Source organism: Vespa velutina, chromosome 5 (genome assembly GCF_912470025.1).
Source record: "Vespa velutina chromosome 5, iVesVel2.1, whole genome shotgun sequence".
NCBI lineage: Eukaryota > Metazoa > Arthropoda > Insecta > Hymenoptera > Vespidae > Vespa > Vespa velutina.
This window is the reverse complement of record NC_062192.1, coordinates 43,490-62,500: the sequence shown is the minus strand read 5'-3', so window position 1 is coordinate 62,500 and position 19,011 is coordinate 43,490. Positions and strand designations below refer to the sequence as shown.

At 39.2% G+C, this 19,011-nt stretch overlaps 3 protein-coding genes across 10 annotated transcripts in view; 1 reads left to right on the top strand and 2 right to left on the bottom strand.

Moving 5' to 3' along the window:
- LOC124949491 overlaps window positions 1-14,708 on the top strand; it is a 27,891-nt gene extending 13,183 nt beyond the window's left edge. For all 6 annotated transcript variants that reach the window (XM_047494615.1, XM_047494616.1, XM_047494611.1 and 3 more), the window contains exons 4-10: window positions 6,905-7,175; window positions 9,029-9,159; window positions 9,239-9,542; window positions 9,660-9,906; window positions 9,989-10,222; window positions 10,376-10,531; window positions 10,601-14,708. In XM_047494615.1, the coding sequence (XP_047350571.1) occupies window positions 6,905-7,175; window positions 9,029-9,159; window positions 9,239-9,542; window positions 9,660-9,906; window positions 9,989-10,222; window positions 10,376-10,531; window positions 10,601-10,972 (1,715 nt within the window). In that variant the 3' untranslated portion in view covers window positions 10,973-14,708. The remainder of the gene's footprint in view (window positions 1-6,904; window positions 7,176-9,028; window positions 9,160-9,238; window positions 9,543-9,659; window positions 9,907-9,988; window positions 10,223-10,375; window positions 10,532-10,600) is intronic.
- Window positions 11,110-13,572, bottom strand: LOC124949494 (SET domain-containing protein SmydA-8-like). The gene is made up of 4 exons (XM_047494624.1): window positions 12,727-13,572; window positions 12,146-12,523; window positions 11,726-12,064; window positions 11,110-11,579 (listed from the first exon to the last, which is right to left on the bottom strand). Exons 1-4 carry the CDS (start codon window positions 13,149-13,151, stop codon window positions 11,264-11,266), a joined length of 1,458 nt encoding a protein of 485 aa, XP_047350580.1. The 5' UTR covers window positions 13,152-13,572; the 3' UTR covers window positions 11,110-11,263.
- LOC124949496 (ceramide phosphoethanolamine synthase-like) lies at window positions 13,691-19,011 on the bottom strand. Of its 3 annotated transcripts, none has more exons than XM_047494627.1 (6): window positions 18,334-19,011; window positions 17,663-18,007; window positions 17,190-17,518; window positions 16,956-17,099; window positions 16,706-16,860; window positions 13,691-16,435 (listed from the first exon to the last, which is right to left on the bottom strand). In XM_047494627.1, the coding sequence occupies exons 2-6, from the start codon at window positions 17,966-17,968 to the stop codon at window positions 16,035-16,037; spliced, it is 1,335 nt and encodes a 444-aa protein (XP_047350583.1). In that variant the 5' UTR covers window positions 17,969-18,007; window positions 18,334-19,011; the 3' UTR covers window positions 13,691-16,034. The 3 variants fall into 3 exon arrangements, with proteins under 3 accessions (XP_047350583.1, XP_047350584.1, XP_047350585.1); XM_047494628.1 differs by lacking the exon at window positions 18,334-19,011 and adding an exon at window positions 18,127-18,327; XM_047494629.1 differs by lacking the exon at window positions 18,334-19,011 and having other exon boundaries at window positions 17,663-17,762; window positions 17,852-17,951.

Sequence of the window (19,011 nt, the reverse complement as noted above, 5' to 3'; positions counted from 1 at the left end):
GAGAGAGAGAGAGAGAGAGAGAGAGAGAGAGAAAGAGAGAGAGAGAAAAAGAGAGAAAGAGAGAGAAAGAGAGATAGCAAGAACCGAAAGAAGAAAGAAAGGATGAGATGCCTCTGAAGACATTATTTTCAATTTATGTAATATTACACGTGTAAATAGGACCGAAAAATGCGCAATCGATTATTTATGCGTAATATATACATATGTGTATATATATATATATATATATATATATATACACATATATATATATAAATATATGTATATATAGGTATATATACATATATATATATATATATATATATACGTATATATAGATTTGTATGTTATATATAATGTGTATATATATATTGGTATATATATATACATATGTATATACATATATATACGTATATATAAATTTGTATGTTATATATATTGTGTATATATATAGGTATATATATATATATATATATATATATATACATATATATACGTATATATAGATTTGTATGATATATATGATGTGTGTGTATATACTTATGTGTATATCTATATGGATATATATACACATATATATATATATATATATATATATATATATATATATACGTATATATAAATTTTTATGTTATATATAATGTGTATATATATATGGATATATATACATTTATATATGTATATATATATACATATATACATATACATATAAATTTTTATGTTATATATAATATGTATATATATATGGATATATATACATTTATATATATAATATATATATATATATAAATATATAAGTATAGGTATGTATGTGTATAGAATATGTATATATATATGGATATATATACATGTTTATATATGTACATATATATAGATATATATACACACATATATATATATATATATATATATATATATTATATTATATGTAATGTACAGATATATATATATATATATATATATATATATATATATACACATATACATGTATACTTATATATATAGATACACATAAATACATATATACGAATATATAAATACATATATATGTAAATATATACATGTATATATATATATACACAGATATATACATACATATATATAATATATATACACACACACAGATATATACATGTATACATACATATATACGTTATATATATGTAATATATATATATACACAGATATATACATACATATATATAATATATATACACACACACAGATATATACATGTATACATACATATATACGTTATATATATGTAATATATATATATACATATATATATATATAAATATATATATATATATATATATATATATATATATATATATATCGATAATTGTGCATTACGAGCATTCTTCTTCGGATACAACCTTCGAACAGTAAGAAATTGAAAAAAGTGTAGAATTTGCAGACACGAAGTTTCTCCATTGCGGCGTGACACGTTCAAGCGAGCGAAATAAATGATAAATATCTATTATCAATGTTACATTTGTTCACGCGCCAGCATGTACGCGATGCAATCGGAAGATGGCACAAAACAGTTCCTCCCATGTCCTTCTAATCGATAACACGTACCGACCGTCGGTATACGTCGGGGGTTTGTTCTACATTATCGATCGTATCTTCTTAAAACATACGCTATGAGCCATCAAAGCGAATCGTTTTGAAATCTATTCTTATTACTTTTGATAATGTCATTTATTTTTATATTTAATAATTATCATATTTTACATTTACCAAAGATCTTTTTAAATTTACCAAAGAATTTGAGACAAATTAAAGGAACGTAGAAAATGGACTGTATAAAATGAAACTCGAATCTATCGATCTATAATCATCAATAATTGTCCGCGCCAAGATATAGAAATCTTCGGGTCCGTACTTTCTTCACTTTGGATTCATTTATGAAAGAGAGAAAACATACAGATGAAATAGTTACTTGCATCGGTTGTGCTGTCATGTAGTTCCTAAATCGCCCTAGCCTCGCCTTGAGCGCACGATAATTTAATAACGAAGAGACGTTATAGTTTTAATCGTATGGTATAGTAAAGATCGCGCGTTGCTTTCAATGTCTTTACATTTTCATGCGAAACGATTAGGTTGTGTCTGTATTGTAATATTATTATAATGTAATATTGTATAATTATTATAAAGTTGTTACGAGTACGCGCGCATTTTTTACTTTTTAAATAAATATTTCAATGAATTTTTCAATTTTTTCTAATTAACGAAACTTTTTTTCCAATGACGATGTACGGAATAGAGAATCAGTTTTTGTAAATCGTATACGAGCGTCTTTGCTGTACTAACGGGAATCTATCGTACTCTTCGATGTGAGGGAGATTGACTAAGAGATGGGCATAGCTTAACAACGTTTACCAGAAATTTTCAAAGGATAGGAAAGGAAGTTAAAGAAAATTGGAGAGAAAGAGAGAGATTGTGTGTGTAAGTGCGCGCGTGTGTGAAATGAAGAGAGAGAGAGAGAGAGAGAGAGAGAGAGAGAGAGAGGGGGGGGGTGGGGGTTTGGTGGGGGGTGGGGGAGGGGGGAGAGAGAGCGAACGAAAAAGGTGGAAAAGAGAGAATCGGTCGACGAAGGAAAAAGAAAAAACCGAAGAAATGAAAACATACGTCGCAATATATAACATAATGATATATTTATACTAATTACAATTGTACCATAACAACTATAATACTACTTATTATATTATACAGAGCCGCCGCCACCCAGTATATTTTTTACAGGTTTACATTATATTACAGTTTATAAAGTTTGATATACAATAACGATTATCTAAGCGATCACAGCGAACGTAGGGAATGTGCGTCGTCCCATCAACGAGTCATTAATGAACGAAGAAGAGACGACAAGCGTCGCGACGTTGTGTTATGCTATATACTACATACAATAAAGACGAGCGTTCGAGGTTCGACGTATGCGCGTGCGTTTTATTAACATTATCCTCGCACTTTTGAACTTGCGAGCTCGAGAGAAAGAGAAGAACATTGTAGTAAAAAATGCCGTCGTCCAATTCGTCTTTCTCATCTGCAAAATTTAAAGTCGTCAGCATAGAAAGGGAGAGAGAGAGAGAGAGAGAGAGAGAGAGAGAGAGAGAGAGAGAGAGAGAGAGAGAGAGAGAGAGAGCGCGCGCGCGGGAGAATGAGAGAGAGAGAGAGAGAGAGAGAGAGAGAGAGAGAAAGAAAAAGAGGAGGAAAAGGAAAAGGCACTTACCTCGAGCATCGAACGTTCGCATTCCGATGACGAATAAATAAACTTGCTACATAACTTGTGATACGTTTACCGCTGGTTACTACAGAGACTTCCTAGTCGGTGTCTACGACAGACATCGGCGCCACTAGTTCACTCACGCACACGATTCAAACGTTTATACGGATTTATTACGGATTTATTGATTAATCGAATTATTACGTACGTAATTAAATTAGACAAGAGTATTTACGGGGAGATTAAAGAAGAAACAAATGCAGTACTTATCTTAGAAGAGTGTGAATGCGCAATCACGAGGCTAGGACGAGGCTAGCTACCTTTGTACCCCCCATGTTCGCTCTTTGAACTGACGTACGCTCTCGTACGAGGCATCGGAACGTTAACGCATAAGATGACCCAATCGTATTTGCCTGCCCTGATATGGAGAATTACTATATTAACCCAAATAAAAACTGTACATACAATTGCAACTAATGATATTTATTATTTCCTGAACCTTCTTATTGTGTTCCTTGATGCATCTTTCTCGCGACTGAAAGGATCGCCGCCAGTTTCGAAAGGGCCGCCATCGAAACTCACGATAAAAGCCAATGCTTTGATCGACGTATCGAAATACGTGTATATACGTCTAGCAATATACGTATATTGTATATCGATATTATATATGGTTAGCCGGTCTTACTCTGGTTAGAGTGACCGATCGATTATTTAGATTTAATAGTCAAGGAATAGACGAAAAAATTATCCGAAAAATGAGACAATTTTCGAGAATTGAAGTGATAATATCGAAATCGATAGCAACGCAAATATATTCTTTGTTCTCATCCCTAAAATCGTACTCGCAGAGAGATCTTGGGAAAGCGGCAAACGATCGTAGCCTATACGTAGCCGCGGGCAACCAGCTGTCACACGGATTGATGAGCAGTCGAAGCAGTTCCGAAGCAATTATTGTTATTCTGATTACATAATAAGCAGAAAGGTAAGGAGAAGAAGATGGACGATGCAAGGGATAGAGCTAGAACTGTAAAGAGAGAGAGAGAGAGAGAGAGAGAGAGAGAGAGAGAGGGAGAAAAGCGTGCAAACAAAAAAGAAGGAGCGATTTGGAAGAAGAAGCGAGGAAAGAAAGGGAAGAGAGAGAGAGAGAGAGAGAGAGAGAGAGAGAGGAGGGAGAGATTGGGGCGGGGAGGGAGCGAAAGGGGAAAGGAGGGAGACGGGGAAACGAAGAAGAGCGACAACATAGAAGGAGGTTGAGGAACGCCGAATTCGAAGGAGTGGAAGCATAATTCCAAAGGGGTTCGAGCGGAAGGCCAGTTCCGCGAACTCGCGTAATCGATTCCGTCATGTCGCGGACCACCCGGGTACGGTCCTAATAAATAAGTAATATGCCGGTTCAACCAAAAGATCAGAATTCCAGGAGGGGGGAGAAGAGAGGCAAGGACGAAGATTCATCGTGTACGTTTGTAGCTACATATCTATCTATCGGTTTTATTATTTTTAACCTGCGGACATATCTACAAAATGTCTTTTCTCCAAAAATGTGATAGGTAAAGTATCGAAAATAGGTACATAATATCCGGTCGCGATATTAAATTTACGAATTCTCGACGAATCTTCTTGCTTTCGCAGGGCACCGACATCGCGCATAACGAGGAAGAAGATGAAAGCTCGCGACGATTTACTTGGAGTAAGTACGTGTACGCGCTCGATCTACACGCTTCGAAGAAGATCTCAAGTTGCCGGCGCGACATCGGAGTAGCCGAGAGGGACAGCTCGCTTTCGTGGACGGCTGAAAATTTCTTGCTCTCTGTTATACGGTGACACTTGGACCGCGTAACACTTGGAAGGTGTCGCTCTCGAAGAAGGCAGGGTCAGTATCGCAAGGTGGCAAAGAGGTAAAACGGAGTAGGTCTTCGCGTGACGTGAACTAAAGAGGGAGAGAGAAAGACGAGGCTATTCGAGAGAGAGAGAGAGAGAGAGAGAGAGAGAGAGAGAGAGACGGGTGTAAACTCGATACCCGATGGATCATCGGAGCCGACATTCGAGGCGCCGACGTTCAACCGAGGGAAGAAACAAACGCTCTTTCTGCAGTCATCCGTTCCGAAAACATGCGGTTTCCCTACCCTATGTTCCCATTTTATATCTTTGCACCTTCGACAACAAGGCGACGAACAAAGAAGAAAAACGTTCTTTATCGTCCGCCCGTAGTTTCGAATCGAAAACCGTAATAATATTTCTATTTAGTTTCTCATATATTATCATCCCAATAAAGAAGATGTAGAAGAATACGGATAAAAGAATCGGAGAAGTAAAATCGCGTGCGCGCGCGCGCGCGCGATGCGCACACATCGAAGCCGCGTCTCGGGATGAGCAGACGGATGGGCGCGTAGCGAGATTCGCTTCGGGAGTATGGTTTTACCGATGGTGTATCCTGCACACGTGGAGCATATAGTCGGAGGTTCCCACACTGCAGGCCATGATTTATTGGCCTGCCACCCGCCAGACCTGCTGTCATCATCGTCCCATCGTTGGTCCATGATACAACGCGCCTTACCGTATACTAACTTCCCTTTCTACGCGATCTTCGCGCCATATCGGCTTCTTCTTTCCTCGCGCCGCATGAAACAGGAAGGCCGTTTGACGTCCGTGGTGACGTCCATCCGCCTTGCCTTACCTTATGCAGCGGACGTTACTGACTACCTTACGTGCCAATAATTAGCTTTTTTCTATCTCGAAAGGGCTATCGCGTGGCATATACAGTATACGCGTGTATGCTACTGTTGTACCGAGAATCGCGATACTTTTAACATTTTTCACAAGTATTTCATCAAATATTAACCTTGAATTTATATTAAAGGGTCGCCTATCGAATATATCGAGATATATTCGATTTGCATGACGAAAGAAATAATATTCAGGGCAACGTCAGAGGATGTCAAAGATGATAACGATAACATTGTTTTGTTAAAAGTATCGAAAAAGAAGGGCTTTAGTACACGAAAGGTAAAAAAGGCCATGAAGCTTGTTGCAAAGGTCAGTTGGGGGAGGAAAAAACGAAGGAAGAGAGCATAAGGGCGGGATGGGAGAAGGGAGTCGAATGAGGGACGTGCTGGTGGTGGCGGTAAAGAGTGGGGAGAGGAGGATGAGGGTTCCTTATAGAAGATGGGGCGAACATGAAGTCGTCGGCTGTATAGGAAACGAAGAGGGGTTATTTCGTTTCGTCTCGGCGTGCTTTCCTAAGCGGCAGCTCCAGTGGCAGCTCTGCTGGCAGCCTGCTGTCGTCTCTGCCGTCTACCGCTCGACACACAGTCGAACTCGTTCGCCACTGGACGACGGATGTCGTCGTCGTCGTCGTCGTCGTCGTCGTCGTCGTCGTCGTCGTCGTCGTCGCCGCCGTCGTCGTCGTCGTCGTCGTCGTCGTCGTCGTCGCCGCCGCCGTCGTCGTCGTCGTCGTCGTCGTCGTCGTCGTCGTCGTCGTCGTCGCCGTCGCCGTCGTCGTCGTCGTCGTCGTCGTCGTCGTCGACGCCGACGCTATTCTCCCTTTAACTCCCCATCCTCTTCTCCTATCTTCGCGACACTATTCCTACTTCTCCCCGATCTTCCTCCTTCCTTTTATAAAATCCTTTGACACCGTCCTGTTCTCAATAGTCACGATGTCGTCTTACCGTCCGCGACTCCTCTTTCTTCTCTTAGTCGCGTCGCTTTGTGCGTCTTATTGCACCGGATGCGCCTTTTGCGAGAAATTCTTTCAACCACAGCAGCAGCAGCAGCAGCAGCAGCAGCAGCAGCAGCAGCAGCAGGAGCAGGAACAAGAGGAACAGTTCTACCAGACTCGCAGAACAGTAGGCAGCCCGAGACCCTTTGGCGCCGAGAGACCGACGCGCGCGCAAGAATTCAACAGGACCGGCGTGTTGCACCCCGAGTACCAGATACCTGCTACCCTTCGACCGGGCAATGTGTCGCAGTGAGCATTTCACGTTTTATACATACAATGGTAGATTAGAAATAAGGCCCATTTTCGAATACGAATATTTTGATTTAGCTTCGGTGATCGAATTCATTCTTCTTATTATATCGTCTTGCCTTTGTTTTTCTTGCGAAACAAAGAGAGGAGGAAGCAAGGAGAACGATAGAACGGATCGCGGTTATTTTTCCCCCGTACGGAACGAAAAAAGCAAAAAATTAATATTCGTTATAATCGAACTTTCTGCACTTATGTAGCACGTTGACACGCGCATAAACTTTCCAACGTTTACCCCTTCGTCTCACGAATCAGTTAGTAATATATTTCACATACAATAACAAAATTACCATAAATACATATAATATAATTCGTTGTTCGTTTCATTATTGCCGACATAAAGTATCTATCTTTGTTTATTCTCTTTAACATACGCGAGGGTTGCGTTTAATTCAACTAATGGACTTTTAACCGCGAACGGAAATAAGCCTGGCTCGATATCAGGTGGTTTTGGAATATGATCGCACGTATCTTAGGGAAATAAATCCTTTCCACGTTCTTCGTGGTAATATTATTCCTTGCACATGTTACTCGATCAGAGAGATCACGAGAGAGGAGAGAGAGGACGGATCTTGGAGTGTAATTATTTGTTCACGCGTAAACGAAAGCACGTAAAAAGGAAGGATCGATTTAGCAATCAGATTCTTAAGAGGGTGTGTCTGTTTAAACGATAGCGGTTAGTCTCTTCTCTCGGGTAGAGGCCCTATTCGAAGAGAGCAAATTGTCGCGATCCGTGAAGGGAGAAGTAGTTATGTTCGCGTCGCGACGATACGCACCATAAAAGTTCTACTATCGGATGGTTTCCACGAAAAGCGGCTACGACGGCACTGCCGCGCTGATATATATCTAAGGATTTTTTTCAAGACTTCTCGGCAAAACGTAAATCTACGTACGAAATAAATTTTTCGAAGAAAGCAATAATATATATTATGTGTATATTATATTTTCCTACAAGGGAAGTAAAATTTCGAAGGGATTGCAAATTGTATCGGTTCGATCTCTCTCGTTGATCTCTTGATCAGACTTGGATAGGAAAGACGTGAGACGTTCGCGGTCCTTGAACGAAGTCGAATGACAGAATCAATTGGAAGGTCCCGCGGGTACGCGACGCGGCTACGGTGGCCGAATTTAGATCACGGGGGTCGTGGCTGCCGCGACCCCAGACGCCGCGACGCCGGCATTGTGTCCCGACGCTAATTTTACAATAGCCGTCTCACTGGCAACGGCAGAGGCAACTCCGCTTAGCAAGCGAGGGGAATGCGTGGAATAGGCGGGGGAGGGGGAGGGAGGGAGGGAGGGGGGGGAGAGAGAGAGAGAGAGAGAGAGAGAGAGCTTGCGAGCGCGTGCGAGCGCGTGCGAGCACGTGCGGTGGCGACAACGTCCCGACGCCCATCCGACGCGCGTGCAGGCCGGAGGATGGAAAGGGTGAAAGAGAAGGCTGGCATCGTCGAGCCGTAAACTTAACCGATGTGATCCGAGCGTGCCGTTGCCGTTGCCGTTGCCGTTGCCGTTGCCGTTGCCGTTGCCGTTGCCGGTGCCAGTGCCGGTGCCGGTGCCGTTGCCGTTGACCGTACGAACTACGTGATCAAACGAACTGACTAAATATAGCAACATTCGCGTTTTACCTATTTTATATACGTTACGTGCTTCGCAGTATCGACCGCAGCTGAACGCACGTGTGTCTATCCTTTTTTTTTCACGATCCTTCTCATTTTCCTTCGATACCTACATGTTCGATACTAACTTCTACCTGGAACAAGATTAGTTTATACTGTATCTAGATAATATTATTGTAGGTTTTATTATCTGAACCCGCGAGAAGGTCCACCTCTCACCTTGCTCGTCAGTCCCTGCAGCGGTCCGATATCATGGACGGTCAGTTACGCGGAGCCACCTGAAAATGATCGAGAACTGGAAGGAGCAAAATGTGAGTTCGAATTAGTTAAAAGTATAGTCATTTATAATATTTTTCCTTCATTTACACGCGTCATTACATTGACAAGTAGATCAGTCTCGATGGCCGGTGAAGACACTAAAACCAGGATCGCCTTTGTTTACGTACGAAGGAGCAGAGGATCAGAACTTTACGATAGCGCGAACGCGCGCTGGTTTATATTGGTTCGAAATCAAATCATTGCGGGGTAAGAAAATCGAAAAATCAGATCCGAGCACCGTACTCTTGTACGCAACGTCCAACGCCTTGAATCATCTGTCAGGATTTTATGCGAATGAAAAGGAGAATCGTCAGCGTTCCTTAAGATTTCAACAGAGAAGAAGCAAACGTCGGCTAACCATATCTTGGAACAAAAGGTAAGAGAACTTCGATAGACTTAACCCCAAAGAGAGAATCGTTAGAGATGGACAAACGACCCTAGGATCGTTTACCTTTACTTTAGAGCATTGAGTTTAGTCTTTATTTCCTCGTAGCCACGTAGATCCGCACCTATCCAACTATTGTTTGGCCGTTACGTCGGGAACTCAAGCACACCCTTCGACGCTTTGCGCCGCGCAAAACTTTCTCATCGTTCATTCGTATACCGGCAAGGGAAGTTCCTCGAGCAACAGAGAGCATCAATATCGGGGTGTCCCGGAAGGGGTTCATTGCGTACGACAGACCAAGTTGACTCTTCACAGAATGAAGTTCGACACTACGTACAACTTTACTCTATATGTGGTTGGTTCGGGGAAAGCGACGATAATAGCGAAGATAACTAGTTGATACTTACGATATTATTATTACTTTTTTTCGTTTGCAGGTTAATATGCGTAACAACGTTTCGAATAAACTTGCCACCGATGCCATACGATTTCGGAAAACGCCGGAGTTGATGTTACATACGGGACGTTACGCCACGGTGAGTTTGAGAAAAACCGATGGTTTCGTCAATTTCCGTTATCGCCCAGCGGAAAATGCATCGAGTATCTTCCACATTCTTCCTTGCGGCGGTGGAATAGTCAAGGCCAAACTAAGTGCTCCAGGAATACTGCGGGTAATCCATCCGAATATGTATCGATGCATCTTTTTCTCTCTTTCCTCCTTCTGGGTGATGCGTCTCTCTCTCCCTCCCTTCCGCCCCCCTCCCCTCTCTATGTGCGTTCGATTTTTTTATAGGAAATAGGATAAATTTATAGGAAATTTATAGGAAAAAGAAGTGGTGGGATATGCGTCTCTGCGAGTACCTCTACTGCCCACGGGAAAAGCTTATATTCTGCGGATATCGGCTACACCGCAGGAATTAGCGAGAGTCACGGCAATCAAAGTACTAGTTACGCAGGAGTCCTCGACGATTTATCCGCAGGTAGACGATACGATTTTCCATTCAACATAGATATGTAAAAAATTTTAATAGCTTACATTATTCCGTTAGGTACCGTCGAGAAGCACGCCGCGCGAGTATCGCTCATTGAGAAGTTGCGACGAGGTGACAATAGGAGTAGAGCCGGCCGGTGCCGCGAAATATTGCATTCTCGTGAGAGAATTGAAAGATTCTACGACATTGGCCAGCTTTGCTAGCGTACCCGATCAGTGCGGTCTCCATCGTCGTCGTCGATCCGAGTATACGTTCGAGGTCTGCGAGGAAAGAGGGAGCACGCCGAATGACAGAGCCCTTCCGTTTACCCTCAAGAGATTGCAACCCGGGAAGGCATATCTTTTGCAAATCACGGCCCAGCTCAAAGGTCGATCCTTGTCGTATCCTCTGTTAGGGGTACGGACGAAACGTACCTGTCTGCGTCCATGACAATTCTAATAGTCGTCTATTTGCCGTTTTTGATACGTTTAACGATTATTAAATCATTCTCACATTCATAGGATAACGATTCTTTAGGATAACGATTTTGGATTTAATTTGAGGGATTCTATTTGAACGTATGTATGTAAGCTTATCCATAAAATAAAATATAATGTAAAATTCATATTGATTCATATTCCGCCTGATCTCTTTCTCTTTTTTCTTTGCATTTTCCTTCCAATCTAATATAATATTTTAGGACCCTACGCTCGTAGGGACAATTACATCAATACAATAGGATCAAAGATATTCTAATTCGGACTTTATCAGTCGCAATAATTTACCGCCAGGACTTTTCGCAGGCTCTGACATCAACAAAGTCATGGCTTTCGACAAATGTCCTTTCTTGTCTTGTCCTGGACAATCGGCGAGTTCTCGTAAAGTAATTGCCGCGTAGAGTGTCAATCGTTCGCAGTATGGATCTACGACGGCGACGGTATTCATTATAAGATTGCAAAGGTCGAATTTTTGTCGATCGTTCGACGGTAATAATTGTATCAAAGAATGCCCGATAGATATGCAATGTTGATGGCCCGGATGTAGAAGAGCGCGAAGTCTGAAAATATGTATATGATCGTACGTCACGTATTACGTGATTGTAGAAGAAGAAAATGGAGAATTCTTTTGGTTTCTCCGCTGTCTCCTCCGCCACCTCTCCCCCGCCTCCTGGTGTCAAACAGGAAGCGAGGAAGAAGCACTCACCGAGAAAGAAGATCGGAAAGCACGGCCTTGTTTGGGGTCCTCATTGCCTCTTCGACTTCTTCCTCGAGCCTATCCATTAATTGACCGACCTCCGAGGACCGAAGAGTATTTTTACACGTATCGCAGGACCATTCCGTTTCAAAGTCCAACGGATCCCTCGGAAGAATGAATCCGCCGTCGTTGTAAGGACATCTCAGAGTGCCAAGATGCGTTCCCAGTTCCGTTGGATCGGCGCATCGTTCGCAGGAACAAGAAAAATATTTGGTCGCGAGCAAATGTCGCCTCCTCGCTCTCGTAGACCAAAGTGCGTGAGTATAGCACGTACTCAAATGTTCGCCCCTTGAAAAATGATATAATCGCGGTCGTATAAAAGGGATCTATATCGGATCTTTCATTAAATTCCACCAACGGTTTACCTACTTTTTAATCGAGGTAACGGCGAGCACGTTTACGATCGGTCTACCATTCTCGTCCAATGCGAAGAAATGCCGAGTGTTTGGTAAGCAACGGTGTTCCAAAAGACATGTCGTGCGATAAATGGCGACGGAACCTTCCGGCGGTAATGTTTCGAGCCCGTTCACGTCGATTAGCCCACAAATTTTAGGCAATATCTTGGCGCAAGAAGGATCGACCGCGACAAGGGCTCTAAGATGATTCGTTATCTCTTCCACCTCCTCGTAAGCATCGGTCCCAGGACCGCGAGAATCCTCGTGACTCTGTAGCTTTTCCAATAATTTCCAACGCTTCGACTTTGTCTTCCAAAGTATCAGCATCCTTATCGGTAGCAAAACGTCGCATCTAGAAAAAGACGACGGGGAAATACGGCGACGGAAAAAGAGAGACGAAAGAAGAGGAAGATCGATCGACCGATACTAACGGTACTTTAATATACTATCGTATATATAGGTGGTATATAATATACGTTATAGGCGGTTATATACGCGGTTGTATTCTTAACGGATAACGTTACCGGTAGCCACGTCAAAGCCGTTTTTCTTCACCTGGGAAAGATTCTGGTTTTTGCAAGAAGGGCACATTCCAACTCGTGGCCGTCCTTAGCCAGGAGAGCCTTGCAGTCCGTAGAACAGGAAGGCCAGAAGCACTTGGGACATCTCGTTTCGACGTCCTCGCAACGTTGACCGCAACCGACGCACACCCTGTAAGACGTATGAGGTGCGGCTCCCCAAACGAGTGGCACTTCCGAAATGATCGGCTCACCGCTCTTTAAATCCCTCCTTGCAATCAAGTATCTTCCCAATTCTTTGCTTTCCTCGATCTCCCAGGCATGGCAGATTGATTTGTGCAACGGCCAATCTTCCCTTTGGTGTTCCTTCCCGCAATAAAAGCTCCCCTTGCAGCCGCTGCATTTCAGCCGAGCCTGCTTACCGCACACCGGACATTCTCCCATATCCAGATTTTCCCCCATAGTGTTACTCCGAATCGACGAATTGGCGATAATTAAAGGAACGATATTAAAAGAATCGCATACGCACGCGTACACACGCAATGCAAATGATGAATTTACTCTGAGTTTTATCTGCAACTATATGCGTATCGCCGATACTTATCTATAATATACCCTTCAATTTTTCTTTTCACTTTTTCCCCGGCGAAACGTTTATAGAGAAGCGCGCGTATGAAACCAACATGCTCGGTAAGAAATATCAAACTAGACCCACTGTGAATAGCACCGTCCTATAACGTCACCTCCAACGTTTAATTATAGATATCTACGAGCGCGAACTATTTTAGTTGTAACTACTAAACCGGTATAATATTACCATTTACCTATCGTAGTCGTATCTAATATTCTCGTATAAACGTCGATTTATCCGAGATGTACTTATTAATATTATAGGTAATATAGGATTTACATCGTTACAAAGCGTCCATCCTTTCTTCCTCAATGGCTTCTCGAATGATTCCAGTTCCGGATTGCAATGGAATAAGATCGGGGGAAGATTCTTGAAAAGTAGTCTTTATTCCAACATTCGACAACGTTATAAAATCTAACTCGCCGATTCGTGAAAATGTTGTTATTAAAATATCGTTAAAACCGTTGTTGTTGTTGTTGTTGTTGTTGTTGTTGTTGTTAAAATATCGTTATTATAAGAGAACAAGAAAATCTCACTTCAATTCTCTATGACCTTGCATTGAAATTATTTATAGAAAATTATATATCTATGTTTAATACGTATATACACGTATTTTCATTTGAAAAAAGAAAAAGAAAGAGAAAAAGAAAGGAAGAAAGAAAATATCCATGGTTCGCAGGCGCACTCTGTGAAATTCGAATAATACATTTTCACGGCCGATAGCTCTATATACGTACATTATACATAAATATTGCTATATTTCCCACGAACCAATCCTATTTTATAATGTTTGCGGCGGCACACGTACTACTCATCGTTGATATATTTCTCTTTCTTTTTCGAAACGATAAAATAATAGTTTAACAAAGTACTTTGGTATTTACGTTCTCCTTCGCTTTCACGAATATATATATATATATATATATATATATATACATATACATATACATATATATATATATATATATATATGTATATATATATATACACATACCTGTACAAAACTGATCGTGGGACATATACGTATACATTTTTTATTAATATGAATTTGCATGTATGTAAGTTTAAATAAAACTCAGATCAACGATGATAACGATGAATAATATATACGATGAATTATTTCAGTCCTTTTTGTATCGATATAACGTTTATACAAAAAATAATGAGCTATTTAATAAATAAAAAAAGTTGGCATTATATCCGTCAAAACTCGCGCTCCTATTTCTGATGCGCCATTTACTATACCTTTAATCCTATTAATAGATATATACGTAATTAACGATATATTAAATATCTACATATATGTTTATATTAATGTACAAGCATGTTCCTCCGTTTCGTGCGTGATTCGATAGCAAAACTTAAATATAAAATGTTATTTTCCTTTGCGAATAGCCTCTTTGATTAACCCCTATATTCAATTATTATCGCATAATTGCGTACAAATCTGTGTATGTCTGTGTACTTGTATGCCTGTCACGTTTATACAAATGAGTTTTTAATAAGATTGATCAACTATCGTAACTCGCATATCGTAATGAATCTGTATCGGTATAAAAGCTACGATTAGGCCCAAATAAGACAGCCTGCCATTACGATTACTTTCTAAAACGGATAGAAAGTGGTGAAATTACTTAACGGGCAAACGTTATTTGCTTTAATTAAACAACAAAATTTGTTCATTTTTCTTTTTTCTCTTTAAAACGTAAAAAAATATATCGACGCGATATCATTTAGTTCAAGTTTTATTCTTCTTATCTATCAATAGATCAGGCTAGCCAACAGCAGTTTCGTTCGATTTACTACCGGTTCTACCTTTATATCCTAAATGTCCTATAATTGATAATAATTAATCAATTATATATATTACCATTCTTGATACCGATTTACTTTACGGAATAGAAGTATGCATATACATACGTACACACGTACATACATACATATATACATATATAATTCTCACTATCGCACAATTCTCTCCTTTCGTATAAAACAATCTATGCGTATAAACTCTATTATAATATCGGTACTTTGTACAATCCCGTTATTTATCCCCACTCCGCATTTCACACTAATACATTGTCCTTATGTTAATTACGTTATTTTCTTTTCTTGCTTTTCATTCTTTCTCTTTCAATAGATAATGAAACAAACGAATAAACGGTTTAGTCGCCCATGTGAATTTTTTGGCTTTCATTACAGGAAAAACTTATCGAATTAATTAATATAGGGAAGAATTGTTAATTGATTAATATCAAATTGTGCACTCATTCTTACTAAGCCTTTTACCCTCCTTCCTTATTACAATATTTTCATAGAATTTATTTGTAAAATTAGGAGCTTCTAAAATGAAGCATTTTTTTTCCATAAATTGTACTCTTATTTGAAGAAAAAATAAATAAAGTTATCAAATAAAAGGCATAATTCAATATATAAGTGATTATATAGAATAGCGAATGCTCCATTCTAAATTTCGAAATAATATAAGGTAACACGTTAATGGTATTAATTAAAAGGAATGCCATTTAGATGTGATTAACACTTTAAGAATATTTACAAGTTTAGAAAAATCGATGCATTCAACTTTATCAATTTGATAAAATATATAACATCCTTCAGTTATTAATATCATCGAAATTAAACATTTCCATTTGATTTCATATTGACAAATTTCGAAGACGATAACCAATTTGTAAAACATTAAAATATTTATATTAGCGTTCCTTCCTTGTGCTGTTTATATTACCATTTACGTTGCTCCGCGGTTTTCGAAAGTAGATAAACGATCTTAGAATGTTGCAAACATCTTTCCCCCTACATATTAGATTATAAATGATTAATGACGGGGACTCATATTCGTTTGGTACGATCCCATCGACGGACGATTCGAAAAAACTAAAAAGTGGAAACCAAATTCTAGTTCTGTTTGAGTCACGTTGCATCAGTGCTTGATTATTGGCCAAGGTATGATAATATAAAAATAATCGGGAAGTTATATAAAACGCTACAAACACATCGATGGAATAATGTTCGTGGGCGGCCAATATAAAAAAGATACCGAACATATTAAGCATCCATGTAAAGGTGTGAAGGAAGTAGAGCTGTCTTGGGGTATCTGGAAAAGAAAAGAAAAGAAAAGAAAAGAAAAGAAAAGAAAAGAAAAGAAAAGAAAAAAAGAAAAAGAAAAAAAAGAAGAGAAGAAAAAGAAAAAAGAAAAGAAAGAAGAAAAAGAAAGAAAGAAGAAAAAGAAAAAAAAGAAGAGAAGAAAAAGAAGTAAAAAAAAAAAGGAGAAAGAAAAATTAAAAAAGAAAACGAATCCTTTTCTAAATCTCTCATTTCTTTTTTCTCTTATTTAAGGCGATTTCGAATTCGAATTCATACTCACATTCAGTGATAAAAAAATTCAGCATGGTCAATGTGACCGTATGGCCGCTAAACATGTAGTCGCCGCAAGTTCTAACACCTTGTATTGACATACCGGCACCACGCCAGATAACGTAAGCCATTGCGATCTTATTATATAATTCCACATATGCAGAACTGAATAAGGAACATTATTGGTATGCATTAATTAAAATCGTCTAGTTTGATCGACTAGTTTGATCGATCGTCTAGTTTATAATAACATTTCGCACCTAGTCCAACCTTCGTCTGGCATCTTACGCGGTTGACATTGCAAATGTGCGCCAGGTACAGAGAGAGATGTAATCAGCATTGTAACGCATCGCAATAAGAAGACTGTACCAAAGAGGGCGAAAAATCTCCGTAATAAGATAAATCTACGAAGTTGATAGAGAGGAAAAATTGATGAGAAATTGAATTGAATAAATATCGACAAAATGGACAATTTTTACCCCTTATATCATTACCTATACTTATGGAAAATAAGAACAATGAGCCAAATGGCAAAAAGTATAGTGCCAGTAACTTCGCACATGTCGAATGCCCAGGGTATATGAGGAACGTTGTCCAAAAATATATCCGGCAAAGGTGGATACTTTTTCATATCTGGCACTCGATCGTGCACTATTACCATCACAAAGGCAGTAATCCAAGTAACAATAAATAAATATGCCAAACTAATAAAGGTCTTCCATATTTCAGGCGGCAAATGAGACGCGTGTCCATCTTCCGACACAGAAGCTGAATAAAATTCATTCTCTATGGAACCTTCGTTATTTGTACCAGCGCTGGGCATCTGTAATTAATTTAAATATAATATAATATATATATATATATATATATATATATATATATATATAAATATAATATACGACAGTTCGTTAATAATAATTAATTTTACAGTCTTAGATTAGAATTAGAGTAAAACTGGATTACTGACTTCGTGTTTGTTATGGCCGTAAAAGTGCGGCGCGGTGAACAAATCGACGCATCCCAATTCGAACAGCATCGCGACGTTGTCTCTTTGTAATTGTTTAATACTGATACACAATCTTTTTAAGTCTCCTATAGTTTTATTCGCCTGTATGGCTACGGACTTTAAATCTTCCTCTTTTAATGTTAGAAGTACCTTTCCATCTATGTCGTGCTTCTTAAATAAAGACGAAAAACTTAAATGTCCATTTTCTGCAAGCCAAACACCAACGTCGTTGGTTGTCCAATCAACTACCACATTCTTCGTAGGCATCGTTTATCACATCGAATGTCCTTTAAAAGTTTCTTTTCTCTACGGAGAAGAGAATATTGCGTTATTTGATATTATCGCGATAACGGTTGCGTATTAAAGAGTAATTATATGCATCGCGCATTATGTTACACGGTGATCCAATAAAGAAAAACTACTACCTGAAACGACAGATTGATATCTATCTGCACTTATAATACTGAACTTTGAATTACGGATCATAAATAACGAATTCGATACGCATGTATCAACGTAGTTATATATACTTGTGCATTAACCAGATAATTCTCTCTACGTAGACGTTGCCTGTACAAAAAGCTTAACTCACAGAATTAAGAACTAACCTATTTTGTGGAACGATCACTCACCATTTAACTGTTGCCTTGGAACTTCTCAGTCTCGTTCGTTATCACAATGTTTTCGTGTATGCCTTAACGTACATATTGTCAGAAGTGTTCATACGGTGACATATTATTTGTAAACAATTTATACTAAGGAATACCATCGATTCGAATGTAATCGAGTGCTCCGAATTCGATTTGAAGATTCATTTATCGTATCTTCGTATCTTCGCGAATACATAGTGGGGAAATGTTTTATCATAACCTATCTCTATCTCTACACGCTCATAAATTACGAATATAATAATATAAACGTATATTTCTATGGGTAAAGCGATCCTCTTGATCGACATAAATCAACATAACTCGTTAAAAGGACAATATTTAATACTTAATATTGGAGAAAAATTTTGATAGAAAATTTTCACATCGTAATACGAGCGACAAAACAAGCTTCCTTCCTACAATCAAATCGTTTATATCGAATCGTTTATATCATAATAATATCTCTATATTATCTATTTCGTTATATTATACTTCCTGATTTGAACTCTGTTGGTGTCGTAAGTATATCCACCATGGACATTATTATGCTCATAGATGGATCTATCCTATTACGTTAATGCGGCGCGATAACAGAGTGCGCGACGAGAAAGTCCCCAGAGTAGAGGGGAACGAATACGAATGCCTAACGATGCATTCTTC

What these genes read in the sequence shown, in the direction of transcription:
- LOC124949494 (XM_047494624.1), bottom strand. Translation starts at nt 13,151, where the DNA reads ATGGGGGAAAATCTGGATATGGGAGAATGTCCGGTGTGCGGTAAGCAG. An exon ending in AAAACCAGAATCTTTCCCAG is followed by an intron (nt 12,524 to 12,726) that starts GTGAAGAAAAAC and finishes GTCTTTTTCTAG; the next exon opens with ATGCGACGTTTTGCTACCGA. An exon ending in GCCGTTACCTCGATTAAAAA is followed by an intron (nt 12,065 to 12,145) that starts GTAGGTAAACCG and finishes TCATTTTTCAAG; the next exon opens with GGGCGAACATTTGAGTACGT.
- LOC124949496 (XM_047494627.1), bottom strand. Translation starts at nt 17,968, where the DNA reads ATGCCTACGAAGAATGTGGTAGTTGATTGGACAACCAACGACGTTGGT. An exon ending in ACGGCCATAACAAACACGAA is followed by an intron (nt 17,519 to 17,662) that starts GTCAGTAATCCA and finishes AATTAATTACAG; the next exon opens with ATGCCCAGCGCTGGTACAAA. An exon ending in CCAGACGAAGGTTGGACTAG is followed by an intron (nt 16,861 to 16,955) that starts GTGCGAAATGTT and finishes TTCCTTATTCAG; the next exon opens with TTCTGCATATGTGGAATTAT.